Genomic DNA, 27,781 nt, shown 5'->3' with positions numbered 1-27,781 from the left:
ATAATCAAATTGCCCATTTGTGTACTTCAATATACTTTTAAAACCACATTGTGTGTGTCCTTGAACTGAATAACAAATGTGTGTTTCAGTAGTACAGTATTATGTTGTTTTCCTGTTTCTGTAAGCCAGGGAAGCAGAATATAAATTTGGGATAACTCCGGCGATGACTAGCCATGGCAGTGAAGATAAACATCAGTTGGTTGTTTATATTTAGGCTGAGAATATATATTTATTTATATATATTTAGGTTTCATTCAAAAAATATATATATTCTTATTCAAATACGCAAAGTTGGAACAAGGGCACTGTTGTCTATCCCCTTAGCCTGAAATCTTGCAACGGCTGTAATTTGCGATAACCCTTCTCGATTTCAACTTCACTGTTGGTTTTATAATAAACTGGCTCAAGCATCTTAGCAAAGTGAATAAGAGACTCCGTTAACAGCTACTGCAAGGTACCTTTGTGCCACTCAATTGCCCCCCCCCCCCCCCCATCATCTTGAAAGGAATAGTTCAGTGGTCAAAAGTAGAAGACTGTGGTTGTACTGGCAGCTCCCTTGTGTGAATGCGTATAACTGAATTAAAAAGAAAAAAAAAAGAAATAGATATTGTAAAAATAACACTTTTTCTCACTCTAAGGTTGGTGTTGGTTGGAGTTTCCAACCCATAGTAACACTTAGAGAGAATTTACGAGGGAACGGACTCTTCTGCACAGGCAAGCACATTTTCTTCCGGCTGTGACACATGTAGTCTATATCATTACACAGGATTAACCCAGGCCAGACACCTCCTCCTGTAAACACAAGTTCTTTCTTTCCTTTCTTTCTTTCTTGCTTTCTTTCAATAACAATGATAAAAGTCGTCCGCCCCATGTTTAGCCTTGTTGTTCGCAGAGTATCTGTAATTGCAAGTGACGCCTTTGGAAGACAGAAAAAAAAAATGTCTTTGAATGAAAACCACCAAGAGAGCATGTTAAGTTCATTCCTGATGTGTTCTGGGGGACCAACACACACACACACACACACACACACACACACATACAAAGAGCTGTGATGGATCCTCAAAAACCTTCTGTCCTCATGGAAGGAAGTAAAAGACTTTGTGGTTTGAACACAGATGCTGCGGACTGAAACTTCTGACAAACCTCAAGAGGGAAGCATTGGGAAATAACCTCAATTCCACTTTACCCAGATAGCAACACAATGTGGTTAGAAGACATGACCTGATAACGTGTGGGGTTGCTTATGTACTGTATATGTGTATATGCATGTGTCTAATCACTGCATTCAAAACACTCAAGAAACACCCGCCATCACACGTAAATCAATTTAGCAAAAACACAACCCAACATTTTTACGCATGTATACTCAATCAAATTCCACTATGTTACCTTCCACGCAATTATGTCTTAATCACCTTATCAATTCACCTTCCCTCCCCTCCTTCACGCACACCGAATCTGTGTGCAGGCCTGGTAAAAACAGGTGGTGAATTCCTTGTTCGCTGTCTAAACATGGCATGAAATGGGACGATGATGGCTCTATTTGTTTTACCCATACACTGTTGCTCTGCGTAAGTGGGGTGGCATGAAGTAGCGGGGCCAGCATGAAAACGTTGCCTTTCCCTCATTCATTACACAATTATGCTAAGCAGCGCACGTGGCTACGAACCAGATGTTGTGTAATTAACCTCGGTGTGAAGATAGCGTTCTGCCCCATTGTCTCTCACCTTCAGGAACGAAATGGAAACCAGGCCGGGGTGGAGATAAGTGAAGGCACTCCTGAGGTTTTCCCACACGCACGTGAACCAAACTGAACCGAGCCGAGTCCAACCTGGTCAAAAACGGGACTAAAACTAATTAAGCGTCATGCGAAGATAGCCTTCTGTACCATTGTCTCTAACCTTCAGCTCAGACTGTGTAAGGAGATGAAACCTCAACCAGGGAGGAGAGATAAGTGAAGGTATACTGTGTGCTAGTAGTCAACACGATTACTTTGTTCATAATCTAAAAACAGGCTAACGGGTGATTGGCTTGGGTCCGCAGGTTTTGTGCATTTTTGAATTTGAAAGGGAAAAGCAAAAAAACCCATTAAATAAAAAATAAAAACCCCGTAAATATTCGGCCAAGATTAAAGATTAGCGTGCTTAGGTTATTTGAAAGAGATTTTTCTAAGCAGGTACACCATCTTAGGTAAACAGCATTAGGTTTTAAGAGTATTATCCAGAGTGGATGCATTGTATGGGCAGTTTCTTTCTTTAGACCAAGTGAAAAGATGTGTACTGTACCTAGAATATAACAACTTCTTTGGACCTCACATATGGGTGTTTTGAAAATGCTGAATGTTGTAAAACGCTGAAATACAGGACTGAAAAATGTTATGAAAAATTATACCTATTTTAAACATGGGAAGTGTGGACCAAAGGCTCAGTAGTGTCTGATTTCGTTGTTGTTGAAATGTTTTGCGCTGCATATTAACCAACAGCGCTTTCCATACTGATCTGTTTGCATCATCTAGTTTGATAAATGAGGTCTATTGTTCTCTTGGCTTTTATTCTGACTGTTTGACCTCTTGCACACAGCAAATCTCCCGCAACATCTGTCACTGAGCTCCGCTGCAGCTTCAGGGGGTTTGACAGAGACGGCTACGGGGGTCAGAGTTCATTTCCCATAATGCCTTGCTCCTATCAGGAAAATGAATGTGTTGAATTGAGTCGGGTCAAGGCAAGTTGAGTCAAATCAGTTCAGTTACGTTTAGTTGTGTAAATCTTGAATTAATGGCTGACAATCTGTTACAGTCCATAAAAAAAACAAATTATCAAATATTTTTCAAAAGAGAAAGGTGATTACTTGGTAGTTCACTCAGATTTATAGGAAAAACACATTGCATCACAGCACAGCAACTTTCAACCAGATGCAGCTTCCTCACTTACTGAAGTGGTAGAAATACATCCTTTTGTAAATCTTACGCTTTATCTTGCTGTCTTGTGTTTATCTCGCTCCTCCATAATTTGTAAAACAAAGCCTTCCCAGGTCTGAACATGATGATTTGACAGCCCACAATTTTGCACATCTTGATATATTTTTTTGTCTTTATTTATCCAGGGAAGGTTTTCTGAGCACGTACGGTCTCTTTCAGTCACAGCTTACTTCAAATTGAGCCCTTACCAACCCTAATAATAGAGAACAACACTACAGTGCTGACTGAAATAAACCAACTTAATCAATATTGGTGCAAATCTAATTTTTCCTCAAACTCTGATGGCTGAAGCAGTAACAGAAGCCCAGTGGATGTGACTTGTTGCTCTACCAGTCTGTTTAGAGTTTCGAAATCCTGCCCTGCATCCACACACACCCACACACTCACACACCCACAGCAGGGGGAGGGCAGCAGTTGAAGCAGAAGGTGGGCCAACGCAGTGTGTGTGTATGTATGTGTGTGTCAATCAAAACAGTGGGAAATCTCAGTGCCAGACCTGTCAACCGGTGCCACTGTTTTAGCAGGCAGGGATATGCAAATGTGACTGCGTTGTGTGTATATTTGCGTGTGTGTGTTCCCTTGTGCGTGTTCCCTTGTGCATTACCACATCTTTTCTCCTGTGCTTCTGTGTGTGTGTGTGTGTGTGTGTGTGTGTGTGTGTGTGTGTGTGTTTGTGTGTGTGCTTCTTTGTATGTCTCTGTGTGCATCCGTGTGTGTTTGTTGCTGACCTGTAGCAGCTCCTCCTGGTCCCCGCCCACCTCCAGCGCCACGGCAACCGAAGCGAAGGGACGACTGGCCATCTGCTGTCGCTCTCTCATCAGCTGCTATAGACCGAGAGAGAGAGAGAGAGAGAGAGAGAGAGAGAGAGAGAAAGAGAGAGAAAGAGAGGGATTTTTTTTATTTTAACTGTTATTTATCCAGGAAAAGTTGACTGACTACTGATTTATATACAGTGAGCATCGCCTTGTTTCACATTAGGGTTAAGTGCCTTGCTCAAGGGCAGCTAGGCAGTAGTTCCTGAGGGAGGTGAGAGTGTTTCTCACTCAATCTCCCAAAATCCAGCTGTATGGATTTTAACCGGCAACTTTCCGGTCACAAAAGCTACCTGGGAAGAAAAGGAAGCAGGGGAGGAAAGATGAAGAGAAGGAGCGAGACAGAGGGAGAGTGATAGAGAGGGTGGGAGGAAATAGGAGAAGGGAGAGAGAGAGAGAGAGAGAGGGAAGAAGAAAGTAAAGAAGAGCGGGAGGGAGGAATGGCGGATGACGGAGGATGGACGGAGCGAGACGAAGCGGGATGCAGACTGCGTACTGGAGGGGAGGGGTGAGGAGAGAGGAGGAGGGATAGTGAGGAAAGTGGGGAGCAGAGATAAAAGCGGAACGGCTGATAGACACACAGGAGGAGAGCGAAGGGGTGAGGGGGATGGCAGGTGGTGGGGGACGGAGGGAGTCAGAGGGGAGGAGAACAGGGGAGGAGCGGAGGGCAGGGAAACTTCATTAATGAGGAAATGGCAGACAAACAAAGGCAGACACCGAGGCCTTTATCAGCATGAGGTCTAAACACCCCAATGAGAACACACACACACACACAGCAAAAAACACAAACAGATATGCATAAATAACAAATCCATGCCTATATACACACACACACACACACATATATATTAGGCACATGCATACAGATACACACGCTCCCCAACACTCCCATACACAAAGACACACACCCACACATTCACATATAGGCCTATGTATTTTATGTTGACCCATGTATACAATTATTCACACACATGCAAAACACCCACACACAATCCTGAACATAGACAAAGGTGGAACGTGAGTGCACAGACACACACACACATACACACACACACACTAACAGAGATATGAAATGGCCCAGCACTCTCACGCATATGTATCCCCAAATTAGTACGAAGACACAAAAGAGGGTGAAAAAAAAACAAAAAAAAAACATGTTCCACCTCCCCCCACCCCCATCAAAAGCCCTCTTTTCCAGCTTTTTCCACTTCACTACAGTCATGTTAATGGGGTTTTGTTTCTACATTTAGCTCGGGGGTGGCCACCTGTTTCACGCAAAACAAACTCATTTCTGGGCGATTATGCGCCAAGCTCTAATCATCAGTATGTTGCTTGTTGTTTGGGTGGAAAAGCTGCCTGGTGGAGCCGCACACATCTCTGAACCACCAACAGTGGGAAGGCAGAGGGAGAGTCTGGGCTGCGGATTGTAACACGTACGGGAGACAAAACTTTTGTTTGTTTACATCCCGCTCAGGATGATTTTTCACTCAGATCAGATGAATGAGATAAGATGAACTTTATGAATCGCCAAGGGGAAATTGGGTCATTGCAGCAAGATTAATAGGATAGAACAAGGAATTAAAAAAAATATATATAAAAAAAATTTGAATATAGACATAAAAATGGATTGTAGATGAACAATAAAAGCAATAAAAACAATAAATAAATAAAAACATTTATAAACAATTGTGGGGTTATATGAATATATGAACCTGACAATTCGGGAAGTATGGGAGAGAGTTTGGATTAACTACATGTATGGATTTAGTTAAAGAAATGCGCTGAAGAAAGAAAGAAAGAAAGAAAGAAAGAAAGAAAGAAAGAAAGAAAGAGAAAAAGAAACGAAAGAAAGAAACACACCAAATCACTCATCAATGTCAGTGGGAGCCGCACACTGCTACCTCCACATGAGACTATGCAGCTGCGATAGCGCTGTGTCTTCTCCTATCGCTGTGGATCGGCTGCACTTTGACATTAACTGGCTGTCAGGCGTTGTGCCGGCGCGCCGCCGGCTCCTCGCTTGCCGGTGTCAGCTTCTGTAAGCATGAATGAATACTACACCTGTAGCTACATCGGCGCGGTCAGGCGCTCCGGCTGCGGCTACCGCTCCGCTAGCGCTCCGCCACGCTGGGTAATATGATGTCTTCTCTTGTTAGCTGTCACTGCTATGCTAACTTAGCTCGGCTGACAGTGTGTGTTTACTAGCGTACCTGCTAGCCTCCTGCTGGTGTCAAGTTAGATTTGTTAGAACCTGGGTATGTGGGGCAGGAAGAGAGAGAGAGAGAGAGAGCGTGTGTGTGTGTGTGTGTGTGTGTGTGTGTGTGTGTGTGTGTGTGTGTGTTATGGGGCTTAGATGAGGTAATATATCCCCTTTAAACGCTTTGAGTCCTTTAGAAATGCATCATGTTGCTATAATGTTAGTGTATAAGTGCACAGAGCTTAGAACAGGGAAGCATTCACTATTTCCTAAACAGTAAACATCAGAAGCGCTCTGCCCTGTCACTTTATATTGCCAATGAAACAGTGCTTAAAGTGTGTGTGTGTGTGTGTGTGTGTGTGTGTGTGTGTGTGTGTGCTGTACGTGCCTGTACCTGTGTGTTTACGTGTGTCTGTGACTGCATCTTTGTGTGTATCTTTGTATGTCAGCGCTAACATGTTCTCCCAGCTCTTGCTCCCCTACAGCCACAGCTCCGGTGTGTGAAAGACTAGGCACACTGGTCAAGGTGAGCTGGGTCAGGTGTGTGTGTGTGTGTGTGTGCGTGTGCGTGTGTGTGCGTGTGTGTGTGTGTAGCGACCTGATAAATCAGTCTAGACAGTGGGATTATGTTTGGACATAAAAAGTGGGAGTGACGTTCAGCAGACAGTGTCGAGGTTTAGAGCGTAGTACACGCACACGTGTGTGTTTGTGTGTGTCCGTGGATTTATGGATTCGCGCCTTTCCATCTGTGCTCCTGTGTTCATCACTGTGCATGTATGTGCATGCAAATGTGATCGTACATGTGCATGTTGTGCATTTTAGGCAAGTAGACCACTCGTGTCTGTGTGTGTGTATGTGTGTGTGTGTGTGTGTGTGTGTGTGCATGCGTGCTCATGTGTGTTGCGTGTTTTACGCCCCCTCTGACAAGTCCTTGAGTGGGTAACAAGGACAAGGTAGTGGCCATCTTCTCTGTCTGCCTGTCGGGCTGTAAATCAGCCATAAAACGCCTAATTAACTCTGCTGTGCTGTAAACAAGCAGTGCCACGCTAGACACCACCAACTGGGTGACGAGGGAGAGAGAGCGAGAGAGAGAGAGAGAGAGAGAGAGAGAGAGAGAGAGAGAGAGAGAACAGAAGAAGTGGAGCTAGAGCTGTGTGTGTGTGTGCATGTGTGTATGTTTAAGGGGAGAGAAAGCGAGAGAGAGAGACAAAAAAATCTATAAAGTTTCTGGTTGCAAGAGTGTCAACTAGATGCCTGAAATGCTAATTAAATGGCAGGAAGACAGAGAGCATACATTTTGTACTGAGTATTTATCCACGTTTCCGCTCCACAATGCGTGTGCTTGTGTTTATCTATGTAGCCTAGAGCGGAGGCATGGCATCCAAACATCCATTCATCCTGCCAGCCAGCCAGCCAGCCAGCCAGCCAGCCAGCCAGGTAGACAGACAGACGTACAAACAGCCAGGAGAAAAATGAGAACACTGCAACAATGAAGCCAATCACATGGCGCATTATGCCTCATAGTCAGAGGCTCAACCAAAGTAGCACCTGCAAGCTCAAATTGCCAGTCCTGTTAGGCGGATTGGAAATATCTGTGTAATGTGCTGTTTGCTGATTCTGATGTACTCCTGTGGAAATGACTGGTTTCACAACACACAGAGTGGCTTACTCCTACTTTGGCTCCAATTAAACTTCACACTGGCTGGCTCTGTGAGGACACACTATAGGAACACTCGGACGGCTTATATTCAGACAGAAGCCTACATCGTGGTGCATAATCGCTTGAAACACATACACAACAATGGGACAATACATATCTGTGTTATGTTTCAACACAAAATAATTTATAATAACTATAATAATGTCAATATGTTATTATTACCAAATGGCGTGTTGAAAAGTAACACAAATGTCCCAAACTAGACACACAAATGTGTTGAAAATGGCACAACCTTTATGAGTGCTATTGTGAATAACAACATGGAAGAGAGGGAAAAAGAATAAAGCAGGGTGAGGTAGATGTGAGAGAAAAAGAGAGTCAGGCATGTGGACAGACACACACACACACACACACAGACACATAAAAGGAAAAACACAAACATAAAAACCACACATACCCTACAGAATTTGCTGATGTGAACCCATTGAACAGAATATTTCTCATCCAATATTTCTGCCCCCAAAATCCCCTGGTAGATGTCCACCTGTAATGCAACATCAGCGTCCATGTTCTAGTCCATCTGTAGCCTAAGTAGATGGCTTAATCAATGCCACAGACGGCTGCAGGCGTAGGCCTGATGAATGTGTTCATCAGCGACGGGAGAGAAACTAACAGCAAGGTCTGGTCAGGGCCTAATGACTCTGCTGGCTTTTAGGGGGCAAAGATAAAGACTTTGGTCAGGTTGTACTGCAGGCTCCATGTTGCTGCCACTTCTCCAGAAGTAGGACGTGTTAAAGTCTTCAGATATTTAACAATGCCCACTGTAACGTTACTATGATGACATGTGCAACATCTTAAACATGCTAAGTTATTGAATCACCATGGCAATGGCGATAAAGCAGGATTGTGGAGATAAAATGGCTGAACACTATGATGTCCCAAATCTTTTGATGAATGACTCTGAGTTTGTCAGTCCAGATGTTCCCAGCGGCCCTGCTTGGACCAGTGGCTGCTGGGTTAGTGTGTCTGGCAACGTCATGATGGGCATACAGACGTCAATAGTGTGATATAGTTGAGTCTTGGAATGGTGTCAGCTGGAAGCCTAAAATGTAAATGTAAATGTAAGAACGAATTGGAAAAGATGAAAAGGGTGACTGTGACAGTACATTTTCTGGTTCAGGACCAAAAGCAAAGGCAAAACCTCTTTTTAATGTAAAATTCAGTCAAGCATTATATGACCCAACAAAATCAGTCTTCCTTTCAGTGTCAGTGGAGCGGGACCAGGCTATACATCGATTAGACATAACAAATTACAGTCTTGGTTCTTCGGTTCTTAACTTTCGAGAGAAATGTTCACGGTCACAAAAGTTGACTAGATTCTCCCTGGCCATAAGAATAACACATCACTTTTTGGATTGAGTTGTATTCCCCTTTAAGGCAGGCTTATGCAAATACTAACTGCAGGTGAACGGACAGGATCAAGGTCTTTTCAAATGGTTCTCGGTGACCAAATGTCAGTCTATGTTGAGATGGGGAGAGAGTGATTTGGCTTTCGGGTTCCTGTGATAAGTTAATGTGGCGAACGGGAGCAGGTTTGAGCATTAGCTGGGAGGTGGAGAGAGACAGTGAGCGGCGCCTAACCATCACATAATTATCATTAGACACCTTTGTCTGTTCTTCAAGTGTAGGTTGAAGATACTTGCAAGCATGAGGCTGCTGCAATGAAGATCAAGCTGCTTGTTACATACTTGTGCAGAGCTTGAATGAGATCAGTCATCTGCATCTGCAATTCATGACATTGTTCAAGAGCATGAACGCAGTCACTCACTAACACAGACACACACACACACACACACACACACAAACACTCACGGACGCACACATACAAGAGCACACACGAACACAAATATAGATGTATTGTTGAAACCCTATCATATGCATCTACACACACACACACACACAGCCGTGATTGATATTGATAAGTATTCAATTATTCCCTCATTATGTGCCTATTGAAGGCCAGTGCTGTGAGTTGAGACAGATTTGCAGCATTGCTTCTTGGCATAAAATATGACATTATATTAGCCACTGAAGGGAGAATGAATCCAACCAGGCTCAATGTCCGCAGAGACACCATTGGTCTGATTGTCGATACAATGGAGCCGGTTTACAAAGGCTCACACACACACACACACATCATGCACGCACACACACACAAACACACAAGAATGCACTCATGGGTACACATCACAAAACACAGGAAAGATGACAAACGCGTGCCTGTCGGACAGACACACACAGACACACAAGTGTGTGTGTGTTCACAAAAGCAGGTATAAGCACAGAAAGACCGCCGAACATTGACAAACACACACTCACACACACACACACACACACACACATTTCTCTGCCTCCCGAATTTGTATGCCGGGGGCCACAATCGAGAGGCGATAACAAATCTCATTTCCGGCATGTTTGCCAAGTTTCCAGACGGCATTTGTCTCCTGGTCGGATGTGGTGAGTGGGATCTGAGCAGAGTAAACAAGGGCACAGATATCCTCGTCTGATAGAATCCACCACTCCACTCCAACATCCAACACACTGTTGCTGGCACAACAGCAGCACATCTAGCGGACAAAGCACTTAGAGAAACTTTCTCAATGGGAGCTGTAGGACAAAGTGTGTTTGGTGCAGTTGTAGTAAAGTGCGCGGCGAAACTCAGTGATAAGTGATTGGAGAGGTGCTTGAGAGCTGCGGGGCTTTCGAGAGCCGGGGTGGCCAAGGTAAGGAGGAGGTGAGGGATTCTTGAGGACAGAGACAGTCTCACACACACACACACGCACGCAAAATTCAAATCGTCAAGGTAAATCTTGAACTCTACTCTCCAGACTCACAGCACTCCACAACTGGCGGATGCAACTCGGAGGTATACGGCATTGTCCTCGAAAACCAGCCATGAAATACGGTTTCACAGCAGATGGAAGCAGGACGGAACAACTACAGAGGAAATCTGATCGCAGCAGCAAGTCTTCAACACATCCACTCATTCTGGCATGGTGGTAGAATAAATCCCCATTGATTTGGAGTGCTAATTAGAGAGGGCCAGAGAGACAAAGAGAGAGAGAAAGGGCGTATAGATTGGGTGCCTTGTAGCTGCTGCTCTGAACAAGCCAGACACACACTTTGCATTATGACCAATAAGTCTCATTCACAGCTAACTGCCTGGCAATTACTGCTAACACTTTTACTGGAGGACAGAGAAGGAGAGACAGACAGACAAGACAGGGAGGAAAAGACAACACAGAGAGATGGAAAGAGAGAGAGAGTCCAGCTGAAATATGGCATAATTGTTCACATTTGGGATAAGAGCCGCAAAATGTGTATACACGTCCAGTTTGATACCCTGAACGTATTCAGAATTAGAACCATTGCAAAAATGGTACTGAATGGCTGTGGTGGCCGGTTCTTTCTGCCACTGCCAACAAATGGGGTTTCCTCCATATCTGCTGAAGTGACCATTATAGGATTGAAATACAATAAAATTGCACTTTTAAGAAAACTGAGAACATTGTTATTTTCCTATATTCCTGATTGTCATACATAGTAAGGCGGCAGTGTTCTTGTGTTTCAATTTAATTGCATTTCTTTGTACAGTATCATTGAATTGGCCATTACATGATGAGCGGAACAGTTTAGCACTATTGTATTCCTTGGCCATAGGTGTAGACATATTCTACTCCTAATCCTAAATACATCTGCTTTTATGTAAATCTGAATTTGATTCATGTACATTTCGCCTGGACTAAGAATTAAACAAAGGGAGACAGAAGTGGCTGAAGGCATTACTTGTGTGTCAGACCAGGAAAAAAAATTGGGTGATGAAAACGCTCTCTCTCTGTCCATCGTTCTATTCCTTAGATGTAGTGACCGCGGTGTTAAGCAGTGTGGTGACCTAGCCCACTAAATCACCACCGCTGACAGACAGAGGGAGAGAGACAAAGAGAGAGAGATGGAGCCAGAGAGAGAGAGAGAGGGAGAGAGAGAGAGAGAGACAGAGAGGTGGGAGGAAAGAAAAGTGGGCCGTTTTCAGGGGTCATCCATTATATCCTATCACATTAGCCCTCATCATCGGCCTGCTCAGACAGCCATCATCCATTCCCATTCACCACAGGCCAACACACACACACACACACACACACACACACACACACACAAAGAGCGAGAGAGAGAGAGTGAGAGGGGGAAAGAGAAAGAGAGAGAGGGCTAGAGAGAACTAGGCCGTGTGTGTGTGTGTTACAGTGTGTGTGTGTGTGTGTGTGTGTGTGTGTGTGATTGTGTGTGTGTGTGTCTTCAGCTCAAATCCGACCCATTCCTTCACATAACTGATAAAAGTCCAGCAGCTGGAGTTAATCTACAGTACCTAGCACCCCTAAATCACAAGTTAAGCACAAGAAGCATGGTGGCTTACTGTGGCGTGTGTGTGTGTGTGTGTGTGTGTGTGTGTGTATGTGTGTGTGTGCCTGCTATTGGTGCATAGGTGGTTCTTATTATCGCCTCAACGACCTGATTTATAAGATTTAAACAACCGTACATCCATCTGACCACACACAGTCACACACACACACACACACACACACACACACACACACACACACTCAAATACTCACACACTCCAGAATGCTGCCTGAGTACACTGACCTGAAACACTGCCAGACACTGATCACAGAGACTATGCAAACACACACTGCCCTTCGCTCTATTTCGCTTTCTTTATGTCTGGCTGCATCTCTCACTGTCTCTCTCTCTCTCTCTCAAACACACACATACACACACATATACACACACACATACATACACAAACACACAGTCCTTTGGTTTCCTTGGGAACAGTGTTTATCCCGTCCATTTAGTCCATTTAGCCATGTGTCCCATTAGCATCAACCTCCCATCTGTCTACCCTGCCCCTAGAGGGGCTCTGTGTGTGAGTTTGTGTGTGTGTGTGTGACTGATTGCGTGTGTGTGAATGCCTGTGTAACTGTGCCTGTGTATATGTGTGTATGCCTGAGACTGACTGTGTCTGTGTCTGTGTGAGTGTGTGTATGTTTATGTTACATTACCTTCTAATCAAACCTCCTCCCTCAAACTAATCAAATAGCAGATTAACGCCCATCAGTTCCCACCTGCACCAGCGACGCCATGCATAATCGTTATCTCTGACCTCACTGGCTGGCTGGCTGGCACCCTTCCTATCGACCAATTAAACCTCACAGCTGACGGGCCAGCTGACTGCCACTTCCTGCCCTGCGTCCAATTAGATTGCGTCGAGGAACCGACCCGGGCCGGGATAGGTCGGCAGAGGTTGTAAACCCGAGGTCAAGGGTAGCGGTGGTGATTGGGTTTTGGTAAGCAGACAGCCGCACAGGCAACCCTTCTGATAATGGGATCATTACATCCTCATACTGTAGTAATGCGAGGAGATGTTTAATCATCCTGGGCCTAATTCACTGTCACATCTCATTTCATTCACTTTGAAACAACTTTATGACTCATGCGAGGGAATGTCATTGAACAAAGAATGTATGGTTGATACAACAAACACAGTCGGGGGGTTTTGGTGTTCGACTGATGGTGCTTTAGGGAGAGGCACAGTTCTCAGTACGGTAGCTGACGGTAAATGGAATGAGATAATGTAGACAAACAAAGTATACTGGGGTATTTTTTCCTTCTTTAGTAAGCCAGTGTTCAGCGATGCAAGTTGACCAAGGGGAGGGAAAGGGAGGCCTTTACATGTATTTCTTACAAAATATCTGCCTGTTTGTACATTCATCTGTTTAGTTGTTCAGTCAGTCATACATCTCTTACTTCTCCCTCTTAATCTCTTTCCTCCCCATCTCTCTTTTTATCTCCCCATCTCTCTCTCTCTCTGTGCCAGTGAAACCTGGGTGTAAAGCTGCAGAGCCCAGCACTACTCGACACAAGGCCCTATCTCATTAACAATGGCCTCAGTTCGCCAATACAACTCATCAACCGCGCATGTGTGTGTTTGTGAGTGTGTGTGTGTGTGTGTGTGTGTGTGTGTGGGGGTGGGTGTGTGTGGGTGTGTGTGTGATGGATGAGTCAGCAAATTTACTGGCCAGCCCGCCAGCCTCATCTCAACATCTTTTTAACAAGGAGCCAGTCGATCAATCTCTGATCAATAACTATCTGGAGCCCGCCAACGCTAAGGTGTGTGTGTGTGTGTGCGCACACTCGCGCGTGCGAGTGAGTGTGTCAGGCTGACTAATTCAGACATCTAGGCATAGCACTGATCCGGTTGGGCCTCCTTTTAGTGCTGTGTGCCAGTTGTGGAAATGAAAAACCAACAGCGTCTCTGGCCAAGCTATTGGCCTCCAACTGGGAAACCTGGCAGAGGGGGAGAAGTCAATAATGTTGGGATAAACAAATATTCTGAGAGAGAGACAGAGAGAGAAAGAAAGAGAAAGAGAGTGATGAAAGAGAGAGAGAGAGAGAGAGAGAGAGAGAGAATTCAAATTCTAAAACACCATTATTTTTGTCCAGATGGAGTCCAGATAAAAACAGAGACAATCAAATTGTGATCACATCAAAAGAAACACAAGTGAATCTGGATAACAATGATACAAGATGCTAAAAAATTACACAACTGTTCTACACTTTAAAAGAAAGGAGAGAGATCAAGAAAGAGAGATATAGAGAGAAAGAGAGAGACAGAGACAGAGAGAAATAGAGAGTGTGTGTGTGTGTGTGCGTGTGTGTGTGTGTGTGTGTGTGAAAGAGGGAGAGACAAGGGAGAAATCCAAGACCAGTGGGTCTTGGAGTGAGAGAAGCCAACAGTTTTGCCAATAAACAAGCTAGCACAGCACTATTGCAGATTGCCATATAGCTTAAGTATACAGGATAGAAGCATTAGAGAGTAGGCCCCATCAGACCAATGCAACAAGAGCTGATCATGCAACTGTGTATGTGTGTTTGTGTGAGAGTGTGTGTGTTTGTAATAAAAAGAGACACTGTGTGTTTGTGTGTACTTTACATTCACATTAAAGTATTTATGCATGTGCATCAGGTTTCCCCATATACTCGCCTTACCTTAGGAGTTTGAGTGCTTTTGCATATGAGAGAGTATGTGTGTAGCAAGCATGCACATGCTTGTGTACGTGTACGTGTGTGTGCAGTGTGTGTGTTGTGTGTGTAGTGCGTGTATGCGTATGTATTAAGCAGTGTTTGGAGTATATCTAGTCCTAGGCAGAAGACATTGCCCTGCGGCTTAGAGTAGTGTCTCACTATCTGAGCAGATTCCTATCTCCCACCCTGCAGGGCCGTTACAATCACAAAATTGTCGATTCGCTTCGCTTCCCAAAACAATGGGCTGTGAATAAAATCATGATGGAATAGACTTCTCAGTAGCCTGGTTTGGTTGGTCATAAAAGTGGATAGGTGTTTCACTTCTGTGTCAAACAAGAGTGCTTTTTGTTCATTTTCTTTGCCCAGATTTACCCTTTAAGTCTGGGGGATCTTGACCTGCCCGCCTTCCACTCTTAAAGGACTGCACCGACCTTTTAAGACTTTGGTCCATTGCTTAACTTACCCAATATATCACAGGAGGATTGGCACCGAAATCATCTCTGTGTCTCCGGCAGACAGTTCTGTCTGGTGTGCATGCTAACACTTTAGCATACAGCATGTGCAACTACTTAACTAATTGTAGGCGATTAGCATTATCCAAAGTATGAATATAAACCTTTTAGTGATCCAAACTTGGTTTTTTTTTTTTTTTTTATTATTCCATGGCCTGTAGATTCAAAAAGTATTCAAATCTCATTCTTCATCATTAGTGAAGTCCATTATGAATCAACAGCGCAAAAACTTTAGCAGTCTGGCTAACTTCCCTTACTTGCTGTGTAAACAAAACAAGAGATCCTCTGCCAGTAAAAGTGCATTCTATTTCTTAATTTTAGGTCTATTTTACCAATCCCAATCCTAAACAAGCCTGGCGGGTTTGGACGCCTGTCATTACAATTAACTAACCATCCAGCTGTAGAGTTGCTACAAGTTCTCATTTTGTCACTTTTAAGATAATGCTAATCACTGCTAATGATTACTTAACATACTGGATGCTAAAATGGTAGCATGTGCAATAGACAGAGCTATCTGCTGGAGACACAGAGATGATGTTAATATCAATCATCTGAGCAGATATTGGGTAAGGTGACCAATATGCCAAACACCCAAAAAGGTGATGTAGTCCTTTAAGCTCGCCTCTTTACCATCAGGCCACAGCCATCAGTGTAGGGAATTTCCAGTGGAAAATTGCCTACCAATATATTAGTGGTTTCAGGTTTGTCCTTAGATAGATTGCCTGGTAACCGGGCGGTCATTGGTTTTATTCCCTGCACCAGCCACAGCAATTGTGTTCCACTGCATTGGAAATTGAGTTAGAATAGTGCTACGATGACAGTAAAACTGTGTGATGCTGAAAAGCTACTTGAGAAGAAAGGAAATGGCTCCTGAGTGACTGAGGACAGAAACCGCACACACCATTCAGAGTGACTCACCACTGTGTTTAACAGTAAAGTACCACTGTCAAAGCCACAGGAACAAAGCTATTCCCACAAGAACCCCTGCGTGTGTGTCTATGTGTGTGTGTGTATGTGTGTGTGTGTGTGTGTGTGTGTGAACAGACTGTTCACTATGCCACAAGTCAAACAGCGGTAAAGTAAGGGCTCTCAGACTGAATGTTGCGAGCCACTGGCGAGGCAGAGCGAGGGAAAGAGAGAGAGAGAGAGAGAGAGAGAGAAGGGAGAGGAGGGGAGATTCATGCTGCGATAAACCACCGCTACTCCACATCACACAGTTCAACCAGAAAAGATCTTCTATGTTTCGCTGAAAAGAGGGAAAAAAGGAGAGACGGGAGGAAAAGAAAGAAATAGCAACAGAGCCAAGGTTCTATATTTGCCTGGGTGGAAAAGGCGTGAAGGGAGGTGTTTGATGGGGAAAGAAGACAGAGAGCGAGGGAGGAGGAGGAGGGGGACGAGAGGAAAAGGGGGGGGGGGGGGGGGAGTGAGGCGATGGAGATAGAGATACATCGGCTGAACCGGGGATAAACAGAGAGATAGGCGAGAAAAAGGGGGGGTATGTGTTTCATGAAGACAAAACATTGTGGCTGGGAAGCTGGAAGAGAAAGAAAGCAGAGAGGGAGAAAGCAGGCAGGAGGGGCGGATGGGAGGAAGAAGAAAGCGAGAGAGCGAGGTGTTGGTTAGAGGGATGCAGTGAAGGAGGGGAAGAACTAAAGATGATGGGGAGATGGGCAAAGAGATGAACGGCAGGGGAGAGAGAGAGAGAAAAGTTACCTGCTTTCTCAGACTTTCTGGCAACAATGCAAGTTCATAAATAGAAATGTTTCTGTGCCTAAAGGGCTGCGGCATTCTAAGCTTAACTCTAAGATCACAAAGGTAACATATCACTTTTGTTACATCATTTTTTTCATCATTCATTCTCCTGTTTTCCCTCATTTTCTTCAGTCTTTCCATCTTTGTTTTTGTCCATGTTTCTTTCTCTTCAATCATTTTTTTTTTTTCACTTTAAAAGATGGGTGTAAAAATAATGAGAAACAGTGTAACAGTGAAAATCCATGCTCAGGAGAGAAATGAAACCCAAATTTTATGCTGCATAGCAACTTTTCAGCCTTATTGTTCCAAACCATTAATAAACACAACACTAATGCACTCCCATTCATCTTACTCAAGGCATGACGTTAACTAATATCAAGCCCATTGTTGTAACTCCCTCTCACACACCTTACCATTCCAGCATGAAAAATAACCCATTTTCTCACGTTATGCTGTTTTCTGTTTTGATCAAAGCCTTTTATTTTGACAGATCAAAGCGGCTTATTTCATACAGAAGAGAAGGGACCTTGTAAATTTATTCCAAAAGTAAAATCCAGGAATTGAGTCAGGTGACTGCTTCTTCTATATGAGACTTGCTCGGATATGTGCCTGACATGGCTTTTCAGTTAAGTGTCCAATCCTAAGTACTATCCCCAATCACCATGCTATATAGTCTAACATGCATATACAGTATATGAAAAATATCAACATGCTGCATACCACTTTCACAGCAAACTGAAAGCCAAACACTCTTGTCTCCTGTATCAAGTTGTAAAATTTTTTCATTTTTTCCAAAACTGATACAAACCCAACACCAGAATATAACACTAGAGACATGTTAGCATTTGAAATGTAGTAGGCTATGGTTCAATTGCAGTATAATGAAGGAGTCATGTTGCATGCTGATGAGTCATGGAGCATGTTTTTCATGTTGCACTTTAAAATATCCAGTATGATTGTCTTTGTACTACTACATATTGGAAAAAGCTAAAAATCTGGAAGGCGTCATTGCTACAATGTTCACATATTTAACTCGTTCGTTGGAGCGGCCACATCCAAAATAATTTTTACTTATGAATTTAAAATCAACCATAAACAAACTGCAGCAGACATTACTCGCTTTTCGTAAGTAGCGTTGATTATATTACTGGGGATATAACTTAATAAAAAAAACATAATGATTTGGATTTTCATTATCTTGGACTGCTGACATTGGTGGATTCGCTGCAGTATTTACCACTTGTGTTGACACACTTCTGCAATTTGCGACGCCAAGGGGGAGATATTGCAGCCCACAAAAATTCCCACATGTCTGACTCAGAGGCTGACGTGATTTTCCCAGTCGGCAGGTCATATTTACAATAAATCCAACATGACATGAACACGGAATTGGACATATTCTGTATCCACTATTTTGATTGATGGGTGATTAACTGTGAGAAAGTGCTGTCCTCTACTTTGATTGGCCTACTGTCTCAGTCTCTGACTCTCCATTGGCTGGTTGACCTGGTATAAGCAGCTGTCCTTCATTGTGAGTAGCTTGTTGGCAGGGGGAGAGAGACAGGCTGATGTCCTCCATTCTTATTGGTTTGCTGACTCACAAAGAGCAGTTGTCCTTGCCTGCCATTGGGAAATTGACCCCGGAAAAGCAACTGTCCATTCTTGTGATTGGGTAATTAACCCAGGAAAAGCAAGTGTCCTCTGCGATTGGGTAATTGACCCATGAGGAGCTGTTGTCCTTCTGTGTGATTGGGCAATTGACCCAGGAAGAAGTTTTGCTCTTAGTTTTGATTGGCCCAGAAGGAGTGGATCCTCTTGAGAAGCTGTTGAGTGTCTCTCCAGACTGATTAGAGCAGATGTCAGTTCTCCACTCAGCTGCAATCCTGCAATACAGCCCTCCCTCTCTCTCTTTCTCTCTTTTTTCTCTGTCCCTATCTTTCGCATGTGCACACAGGCACACATACACTGTCTCAATTCAATTCAACAAACTATTGGCATGATACCACCACTGTGACATTGCCAAACGCGTAAGTGTACAACCTATTACCAATACATCTCAAGTTAGATCAAACAAACACTTGAGGATGAATTGCACATGTAAATGGTGCTAGCATAAATAAATTGTCCTTCAGCATGTGTGAGGTCAGTAGATGTTATGCCAGGGTAAAACTGTCTGATAACGCTCCCAGTATACACTCTGTGGCCATTGTTTTAGGTACTTCTCCACATTTACACAAACAGTGTAAGTATAAGGCAAGTATAAGGAATGCAAGACAGGGTCAAGAGTTGGGATGATGACGCTCCAACATCTCAGAGATAGCCAACCCTCCTGGGATTTTCATACACTCGTGTCTAGAGTTTACTGAGAAAGATATGCTGAACAAAATCATCCACTTAGCAGCAAGAGAATGGCAAGACTCGTTCAAGCTAACAGGTGGGCCACAAGTATGCAAATAACTGCTCAGTACAACAGTGATAAGCAGAAGGACTTCTCAGAACACACAACTCATCAAACCTTGAAATGGATGGGATACAGCAGCAGAAGACCATGCTGGTTCCACTCCCGTCAGCTAAGAACAAGAAGATGAAGCTCAACAGGGCACATGATCACCAAAACTGGCCGACTGATGAGTGGCAAAATGTTGCCTGGTCCAATAAATACTTTATATAATAAATAGTTTCTGTTGCAACGTGTTGATAGCAGAGCCAGAATGGATGTGAACAGCATGAATCTGTGGATCCATCCTGCATTTTGCATGGTACATGCTGCTGCTGCTGCTGTAATGGTGTGGGGAATGTTTTCTCACATTTCATCACATCTTTCACACATTAGGCCCCTAAGTACCAAGTGAGCACTGTTTGAATGGCACAGCTTAGCTAGAAATTGTTGCTGACACAGTCTACCTTTTTTTAAATGGATACTCCCAGCAGGGTAACGTGCCGTGTCACGCAGCATGCATCACCTCAACATGGTTCCAGGAACAGGACAGTTGCTTGAGTTTATTTTAACTCAAACTAGTTTACAATGGCCTGCAAAATCCCATGATCGCAACCCAATAGAGCATCTTTGGGATGAGTTGGAACGGGATGTTTGCAGAAAGAATATACCACATAAAAATCTGCAGGGACTGTGTAATGCTATAACAATGTAATATAAAAGGGGTTCCTATCCAGAACTAGCTAGGTCTAACTAAGTTCCCCTGAGTGTATAATGGATTTTGTCACTGTTTTAAATTTTGCATTTGTTTCAAATTCATTGAAAGAAACAATGTCTAATTGTTTTGTAGGAGGACTCTGTTTAAAGAGTAAGTCACAGTGTGGGAGAAAGTCTCTCTCTCTGTCTACTCTGTTTACACACACACACACACACACACACACACACACGCCAAATCTTCCCTTTTCCCTCTCTTCTCTTTCCTTGACAGCAATTCAGTATTATGCCTATGGCTAAGCATTTAGCTTGTGAAAAATTTCACTCTCTGACCCTCTATCTTGTCACCATAGGCACTGTGAATATGTAGAGTCGTAGATCCTTCCAGAAGCCGCCACACACCCTGACCAGAGGAGATATGGGCCAGTCACTCCCCTCAGACGCCCCCGCCACTGTTTACGACCTGTCTGCTCCGTCTGGCTGCCGGCGAGGGAGGGGATTGGCCCTGCCAAGTGTCCGTCACAGCTCACCACCCATCGTGGCTCGTGACAAGACAGATAATGAAGCATGGGTCACAAACCACGCCTCTCCAGTCACGCCTCGCCGCGTCTGGCGAGACGTATAACAAAGAAACAGGAGACGAGCACACGCACCCACACACACACATGTAGATCTACACAAATATCTACCTGCAAGCACATCCACCAGCCTATACACTCAAACATTCTCACACACACACACACACACACACGCCCCACCACTTACATCCCAAAGCTCCTTTAGCTAATAGCTGGCTGGGCGGACTGGTGACCATGGTAGAGTCAATGTGCTTAGAGGTGATGTGATGTGAATAAAAGAGCTGGGTGGTCCCATGTAACGGCCTTGGTTGAACAGGGACTGGGCGTCTACTGCTGCTCAGAAAATGATTTTCCAGTAGAACAGTTAATGTTTTAACCTATTTTAAAACCAGAACTAGTATGGTAACGTACAGGTTGTAAAACTAGAGCTTTTAGTAAGATTAGCTCTTTTTTATAACTATTATATATAAAACATTCTAGGGACACAGGACCATTTTTTGCATCTGGGCGTTGTGACTTTAACCCTTGTAGTCCTTAATACTGGAGTATAATATCTAGAAGATTAAGCTTATTGTACTGTTGCACTCCCTATTTAATTCGCTCTGGTAAATAACGACAGCTAAATGCATAAAAAGTAAATGTAATAGTAAGACACGTTATTCTGAAACTGATGAATGCAACCTCAATGTGTGTTAATGTACTTTCCTACTATCACAGCAGTTGACATGAGATGGTAAAACAATTCTTCTTTTAATTCTGCTAATCTGACTTTAATTTGTTACTTTTATTCCAGTCTTACTGGTTGCACCACTGGTATGTGAAGTGGAGGGTTTTGTTTGTGTGTGTGTGTGTGTGTGTGTGTGTGTGTCTGTGTCTGTGTGTGTGTGTCTGTGTGTGTGTGTATGGATGGGTGGTTATTAAACAGAAGGTCCCTCTTTTTGTCTGTCCTTGTCTTGAGAGTCTCCTTCCTAGCATGAGTATGCGTCTGTGTGTGTGTGTGTGTGTGTGAGTGTGTGTGTGTGTGTGTGTGTGTGTGGTGTGTGTGTGTGTGTGTGTGTGTGTGTGATGTCACCCCATTTAATCCAATAGTATTTGTACGGAGGTCTGCCCTGAATGTAGCCGGAACTCTGTGAGGTCATTACTACCACTGCTCCGGACATCTGCCCGTCTGCTGTGTGTGTGTGTGTGTGTGTGTGTGTGTGTGTGTGTGTGTGTGTGTGTATGTATGTGTGTGAGTTATAATTAAGGAAGAGGAGGGACAGCAGCTTGTGACCTCCACAACTTCCGTAAGTATCTCCATAAGTAAGTTCATGATGTGAGCATGCATGCCTGTGTATGAGAGAGTTCTTCAGCTTTGAATGTATGCTTGTGGTGTGTTTATGTTTAGTTTACTTTTATATAGTGGGCTAGCTCTTGTTTGCTCTATATGTGAGGTCTTGTTACTGTATATTTTGTCCTGAACCTAGTGTGTCAGTCCTGTATAGTTTAACTGTTTTGTAACATGTATACTCCAATTCACCTGGTCAAATTTAATGTGCACCCAGTGTACTTGGCGAACTAAACCAATTCTCATTCTGAGAGAAAGAGAGAAAATCTCTGTGTCCGCAACCATGCGTGCCAATCCACCACAGCCTGTGTGTTTGTTTGATCCCAAGAGTGAATTCCCACTGGAGAAAAGCTCAAAGCAGTCCAGCCCTCCCCATGTTCTTCTAATCATCATGTTTACCTCTGATCTGCTCGCACATCTATCATTTATCTCATCTGTGTTTGACAGGTTGAAGATGTAATCACATCCATTAGAGAGAGAAGGTGTCCAAAACTACTGCTCAGTGTTAATGTGGAAAGGGTGTCATTCCAAAATCCTTTATATTTAGAGCTCCACTTCAAAATGAGATATTCATCATTTACTTTTTTCTTTTTTTTAAATACATACGATCACATCTCCTAAAATGTTAGTTTTGTCAGTGTTAACATACCTACTTCATAGTCTTTCATAGTGAGTTTTACCTTTATAACAGCAATCATTTTTGTAAGAGTGGGTGTCAAACTTTTTTAAATGCTGGATATCCCATTTTGCAATCAAAGTCTTCACATTCATTTTGTAATAATAATAATAATGTCACACCTTCTTTGAATAATCTTTTGGATATTAAATTTCATCATTTCTGTGTGGCAGCTTGAATCTTGAAAGCCCTGATGGCTAAAATGTTAATAAGCGAACTAATAAAAGGAAAGGAACAGTATTTAGGCTGTCATGGCTGGCTTCGCGGCTGCGGGGGCTCTGTTGTTTGTTTTGAGGCACTAATAATGGCTGTGCAGATTTATAATTATGAACTTAGTGAGGTGAGGAAATTACAAGAGATGAATAGACAGCGGGAGACCAGATTGTTGGAAGGCACATATCAGAGTCTGTTTCTCACTCACTCTGATGAGAGGAGGTGGAAATGAATGGAGCTTCACTCCAAAATGAGATATCCACCATTTGAAAAAAAATAACAAAAATGGCACCTACTCTTACAAAATGAATGCTAGCATCAAAGAAAACCATGTTATGGGTTAGCATTAGTTGGACGTTATGTGTCATCTTAACAACTTTGTTTACAAAATGATTATGCTATTGAGGGCAGGGTTATTTGTCTAGAGTATACAGTAGTACACACACACACACACACACACACACACACACACACACACACATGCAGACACAGTTACTTCTGACATTGTCTCAATCCTCTGTACCAGTCTGGCCATGAATGCTGGTCTCTGCTTTTACCATAACTTATAGTATACAGTAAACAATGAGCTAATTTGTTATGAGTAGAGTAGGCTGACTCTACACCTTCTCTTCCTCTTTTTGCTCACTCTCTCTTTCCCTCTTTCATCCTCTTTCTGACTCTCTGACTCACCTACCACTTGCATAGCATAGGCTTCCTTCCCACCTGTTTCCCTCCACTCCTATCCATCTCCTTATTTATTTTTTTTTCTCTTTTTCTCCATCACTCTCCTGCTCTCCGTCTCCATCTCTTGTACAGAAACAGATGGCGGAGAAGTGCAGTAGAATTTCCCAAGGTGCCGTGGGAGGTATTTGTCTGTGTGAGTGTGTGTGTATGTAGGTGTATTTAGGTGTGTGTGTGTGTGTGTGTGTATATATGTGTGATCTTAGACCACTATTTTACATCCGCGGCGCGGCACCGACAGCTGCTGCTGCCTCTGCTTCCTGTCTGTCAGCCAACCACGACGCAGCACAGCCGTAACCCCGAGATACGGAGGGGCTCGGCTTGATACACACATCCGTCAGCCAGAATTACCTTTGACCTTTAGCTGGGTAAACAGTGTAGGCAGGTGTCTCAATAAATTCTTGAGAAAAAAAAAAGGATATTTTAAATACGATGCCTTCTTCAAGATACTCAGCTTTGAATAAGCGTGGTTTGTTACACGTGTGACCTATGATGGCCTTTTCAGATGCATTCATACGCTTCCTTGTTTACAAATCCCTCATGCTGAAGGTGATGTCAAAGCACTGAGTGAGTAGCTATTATATCACACATAATGTGGATAATGATGCCTATTCAACAGGACTTCTATAGGTGGCAACCACGAATGGTATACCTGACCTTATGAGGATCTGTATAAGATGATCACTCCAAACTTAGTTAAGGCAACTGTCAAACCATGACAAAGTGAAGCCTGCTGTGTGTCAGTCTCTCAGGCTTATGCAATAAATGTGTGATAAATTATGTCAAAACATGCCATCTCTCGCTGTGTGTTTGGAGTTTGCTGTCATTTTACATGAAGGTTGATCCGCTCTTGTATGTGCTTAATATGAATGAGAATGAAATCGCTTCCACTGAGTGGGATCCATTGGGGCAGTGAAAACTCACTGAAAACCCCATCGTCCACTTTCAAAACTTCATGAAATCAATCAGTGGAGACGCTTAATAGCCGTCACCCCCCCCGACACCGACCTCTTAAATTAAGCGTCTAGGGTCCAACCCAAAAATCAGCATTTCTGCAGCTATTACACTGATGAGCCAAAATGGAAGTGCTAGTACATGCTCCTCAACTGATTTATATGGCTGCGGAGCAAAAACAGCGCGCCTCTCAAGTATTGGGAGCGTTGAGGGGGAGGTGTGGGCGTGGGAAGCTGACACACCACTCTCCAAACTTTGACTAAGTTGTGTATGTGAACAACAATTCATTGATAGGCTATAGCTCGCACTGCAGAGAGGTTCTTTCAAAGCCTCCAGTCAGATCGCCAAAGTACACTGCATGCCCCTAATCTTCCATCCAAACTAAGCCTCTTATACAATGTACAGTATACTGTAACTATAAGCCCCCAGCCGCTAAGTGTGCCCTCCAATAACATTAACAGCTTCTTAGCTAAAAGGTCAGGCACCAGCAACCCCGATACTTAATGATGTCAAACGGTATTGTGTCCACAGGAATGCCAATGACAATAACCGCAACAATAACTATTAGACTAATGAGACTGTCTGCCAGTTCAGACGTGTGTGTGGGTGTGTTTCTGTGTATGTGAGTGTGTGTGCATGTGTGTGTGTGTGTGTGTGTTATTGACCAGTAATTCCCACCGACAGCTTCATTAAAAGTAAGATTAGCGCTGTCTGATGAGAAGTGGTCGCTTGTTAAGAACCAGGTCACACCAGAAAGAGAGAGCGAGAGAGATAAAGAGAGAGAGAGAGACAGAGGGAAGGAGAGAAAGAGGAAGAGAGGGGGGGAGAGAGAGAGGAAGAGGTAGACTGTAGTCATAAGGACAGCTATAGGCTTAAGTAAGGAAGGAGAGGATAGGGACTTCATCGGAGTCAGACATGTATATATGACACAATAAGAGTGCAGTGAGACATTTCATCAGTCTGATATATTTTTTTATACCAAGTCAGTAAAGCTGCCACTGCACAGTTGTGGGACTGTCGCCAACTCAATTCCGCTGATGTAGATGTCCCCTCTTTCATAACTGATGTCAACGCTGTTATGTAGCGCAAAATAAAAAGATGGATAAACTATAACCTCCGGTCAGTGGCCATCATAAGGCAAATATAAACCAAAATTATGTTTTCAGAAAAGCAATACTTTATGGGTTTTTTTTCCCCTTAAAGGGACCAATCCTCATATAACTTAGATCAGTTTGATGCTGCTGACCAAGATGCATACTATGAATTTTCATCATAAAGATTTATGTTAGCGTACAAAGGTTTAAGGTTAGGTGGGTTTAAACTCCCTGAACGCCCCGCCGTCTTCCATATCAAAACAATGGAATACTCAGTGTTTGATTTAGAATGAAAATCTCTTAGAAAAAAAAAAAGAAAAAAAGTTTAATATCTCGGTGGGTGATAAATGTGCGCATTTTATTCCAGAGCTTGTGGTGAATATTACAGTGGGGTGAGAAACTATGTGAACCCTGTGGCAATTTGGTGCTTTTACGGCCCTTTAAACAGGATGATGAAGCACTTTTTCCAATTCAAAAATGGTCCAAAAAAAAAAACAACCAACTAGTAAGACGTTCAGAAACTTTTTTCTTCACTGTAAAAAGTATTTAAAAAGTACCAGGACTGTATTGACACTTAATATAAACTTTCTGTGGAACGTTCTTTCTTTCATATGGTGGCTCTTGCTGTTTCGGTGTATCATTAATCACAATGGCAGCTAGTCTTGTCTACACCTCTCTCTATCAGACAATTACTCTCTCTCTCTCTCTCTGCATTTCTAGCCTCCGCTCTCTCTGTCACCATTTCACAACTCTCTCTCTCTCTCTCTCTCTAACCTCTCTCTGACAGCTTTCTGCTCATGTCACTGGCATACCTCTCCTCTCTCTCTAATATCCTCACATCCTATCCATATCTTCCACACATATCGCTAGTTTTGTGTGGAAAAAAGCTCCAGGTTTGGACTTCTATTTTGTGTCTCACTTTAAGGTTTACACAGTTCTATGTGCTAAGTAAGTTTCATGACTCTAGAATCCATGAAACTCATTCGAAACACATGCTGCAGTTTCAAAAATGTCTGCATGCCAGTATGAAAATATTATATGTCTCTTCAAAGCTTGTATTTTGGAGATGTGAGGCTTTCATCCAACAACAGCATATGCTCTCTCTCTCTCTCTCTCTCTCTCTCTCCCTCCAGCCCCCCTCTAATTCCTGCTCTCATCACTGGACTCATGATAAAACACCTCTTTATTACACGTCTGGTAGAAAGTTAGAATAGTTCAACTTCAGAGAGCGAGGAGTATTTGTGTTTTAATGAAGACAACAAAGCTCTATGCATCATTAAGTCTCACATAATTAAAGAAAGAAGAAACTCAAGTGTTTGATTAAAAGAGTGTTTGTCTGAAAACACCCTCAAATACACACACGCACCTAAGTGCACACACACACACACACACACACACACACAGACAAATATATATAAACTATAGATACACATACATAGACATACATATAGAAAAATACGTTGCTCTCTCCTTGAGCTAATGTAGCAAAAAGCCTTGGATGAGGACAGTTTAACTTGATCAAAACACACACACACAGAGACACACGCACACACACACACACAGAGACACACGTACACACACACATTCACACAAGCCTCTGTCCCTATGGGGGGTTAATGTCTTCTCCGTTTGGTTGATTGTAGTGGCTTTTCGCCCCTGGAGACTTTCCCACTGCTCTGCTCTTTAACAGTTGCTGTCTGCACTCTGGTTCTTCGACTCTCACACACACACACACACACACACACACACACACACACACACACACACACACACTTAAACACACAGGCACACACACAGAGTGAGAGAATCAGAAAGACAGAGTAAGACACAGATACACATATTAAAAGCTCTCACAGCATCTCTGATTTCCAAATGTCTCCTTCAAAAGCAGAACGGACCAACCTCAAGACAGGATGAACATGTAACAGCAACAGTCTGACTGCTGCTCTGGGGCGGGGATAATCTGATTCCTCCTGACCAATGACTGCAAAACCACA

The 27,781-nt window shown here is 43.3% G+C and overlaps 1 protein-coding gene across 3 annotated transcripts in view; it reads right to left on the bottom strand.

The window, feature by feature from the left end:
• Nucleotides 1-27,781, bottom strand: part of atrnl1a (attractin-like 1a) — a 225,085-nt gene that overhangs the window by 41,638 nt on the left and 155,666 nt on the right. For all 3 annotated transcript variants that reach the window (XM_078288842.1, XM_078288841.1, XM_078288840.1), the window contains one exon: nucleotides 3,706-3,801. In XM_078288842.1, the coding sequence (XP_078144968.1) occupies nucleotides 3,706-3,801 (96 nt within the window). The remainder of the gene's footprint in view (nucleotides 1-3,705; nucleotides 3,802-27,781) is intronic.

This window comes from Centroberyx gerrardi, chromosome 15 (assembly GCF_048128805.1).
Source record: "Centroberyx gerrardi isolate f3 chromosome 15, fCenGer3.hap1.cur.20231027, whole genome shotgun sequence".
NCBI lineage: Eukaryota > Metazoa > Chordata > Actinopteri > Beryciformes > Berycidae > Centroberyx > Centroberyx gerrardi.
The sequence above is the reverse complement of the archived record's forward strand: the minus strand, read 5'-3'. Positions and strand labels throughout refer to the sequence as shown.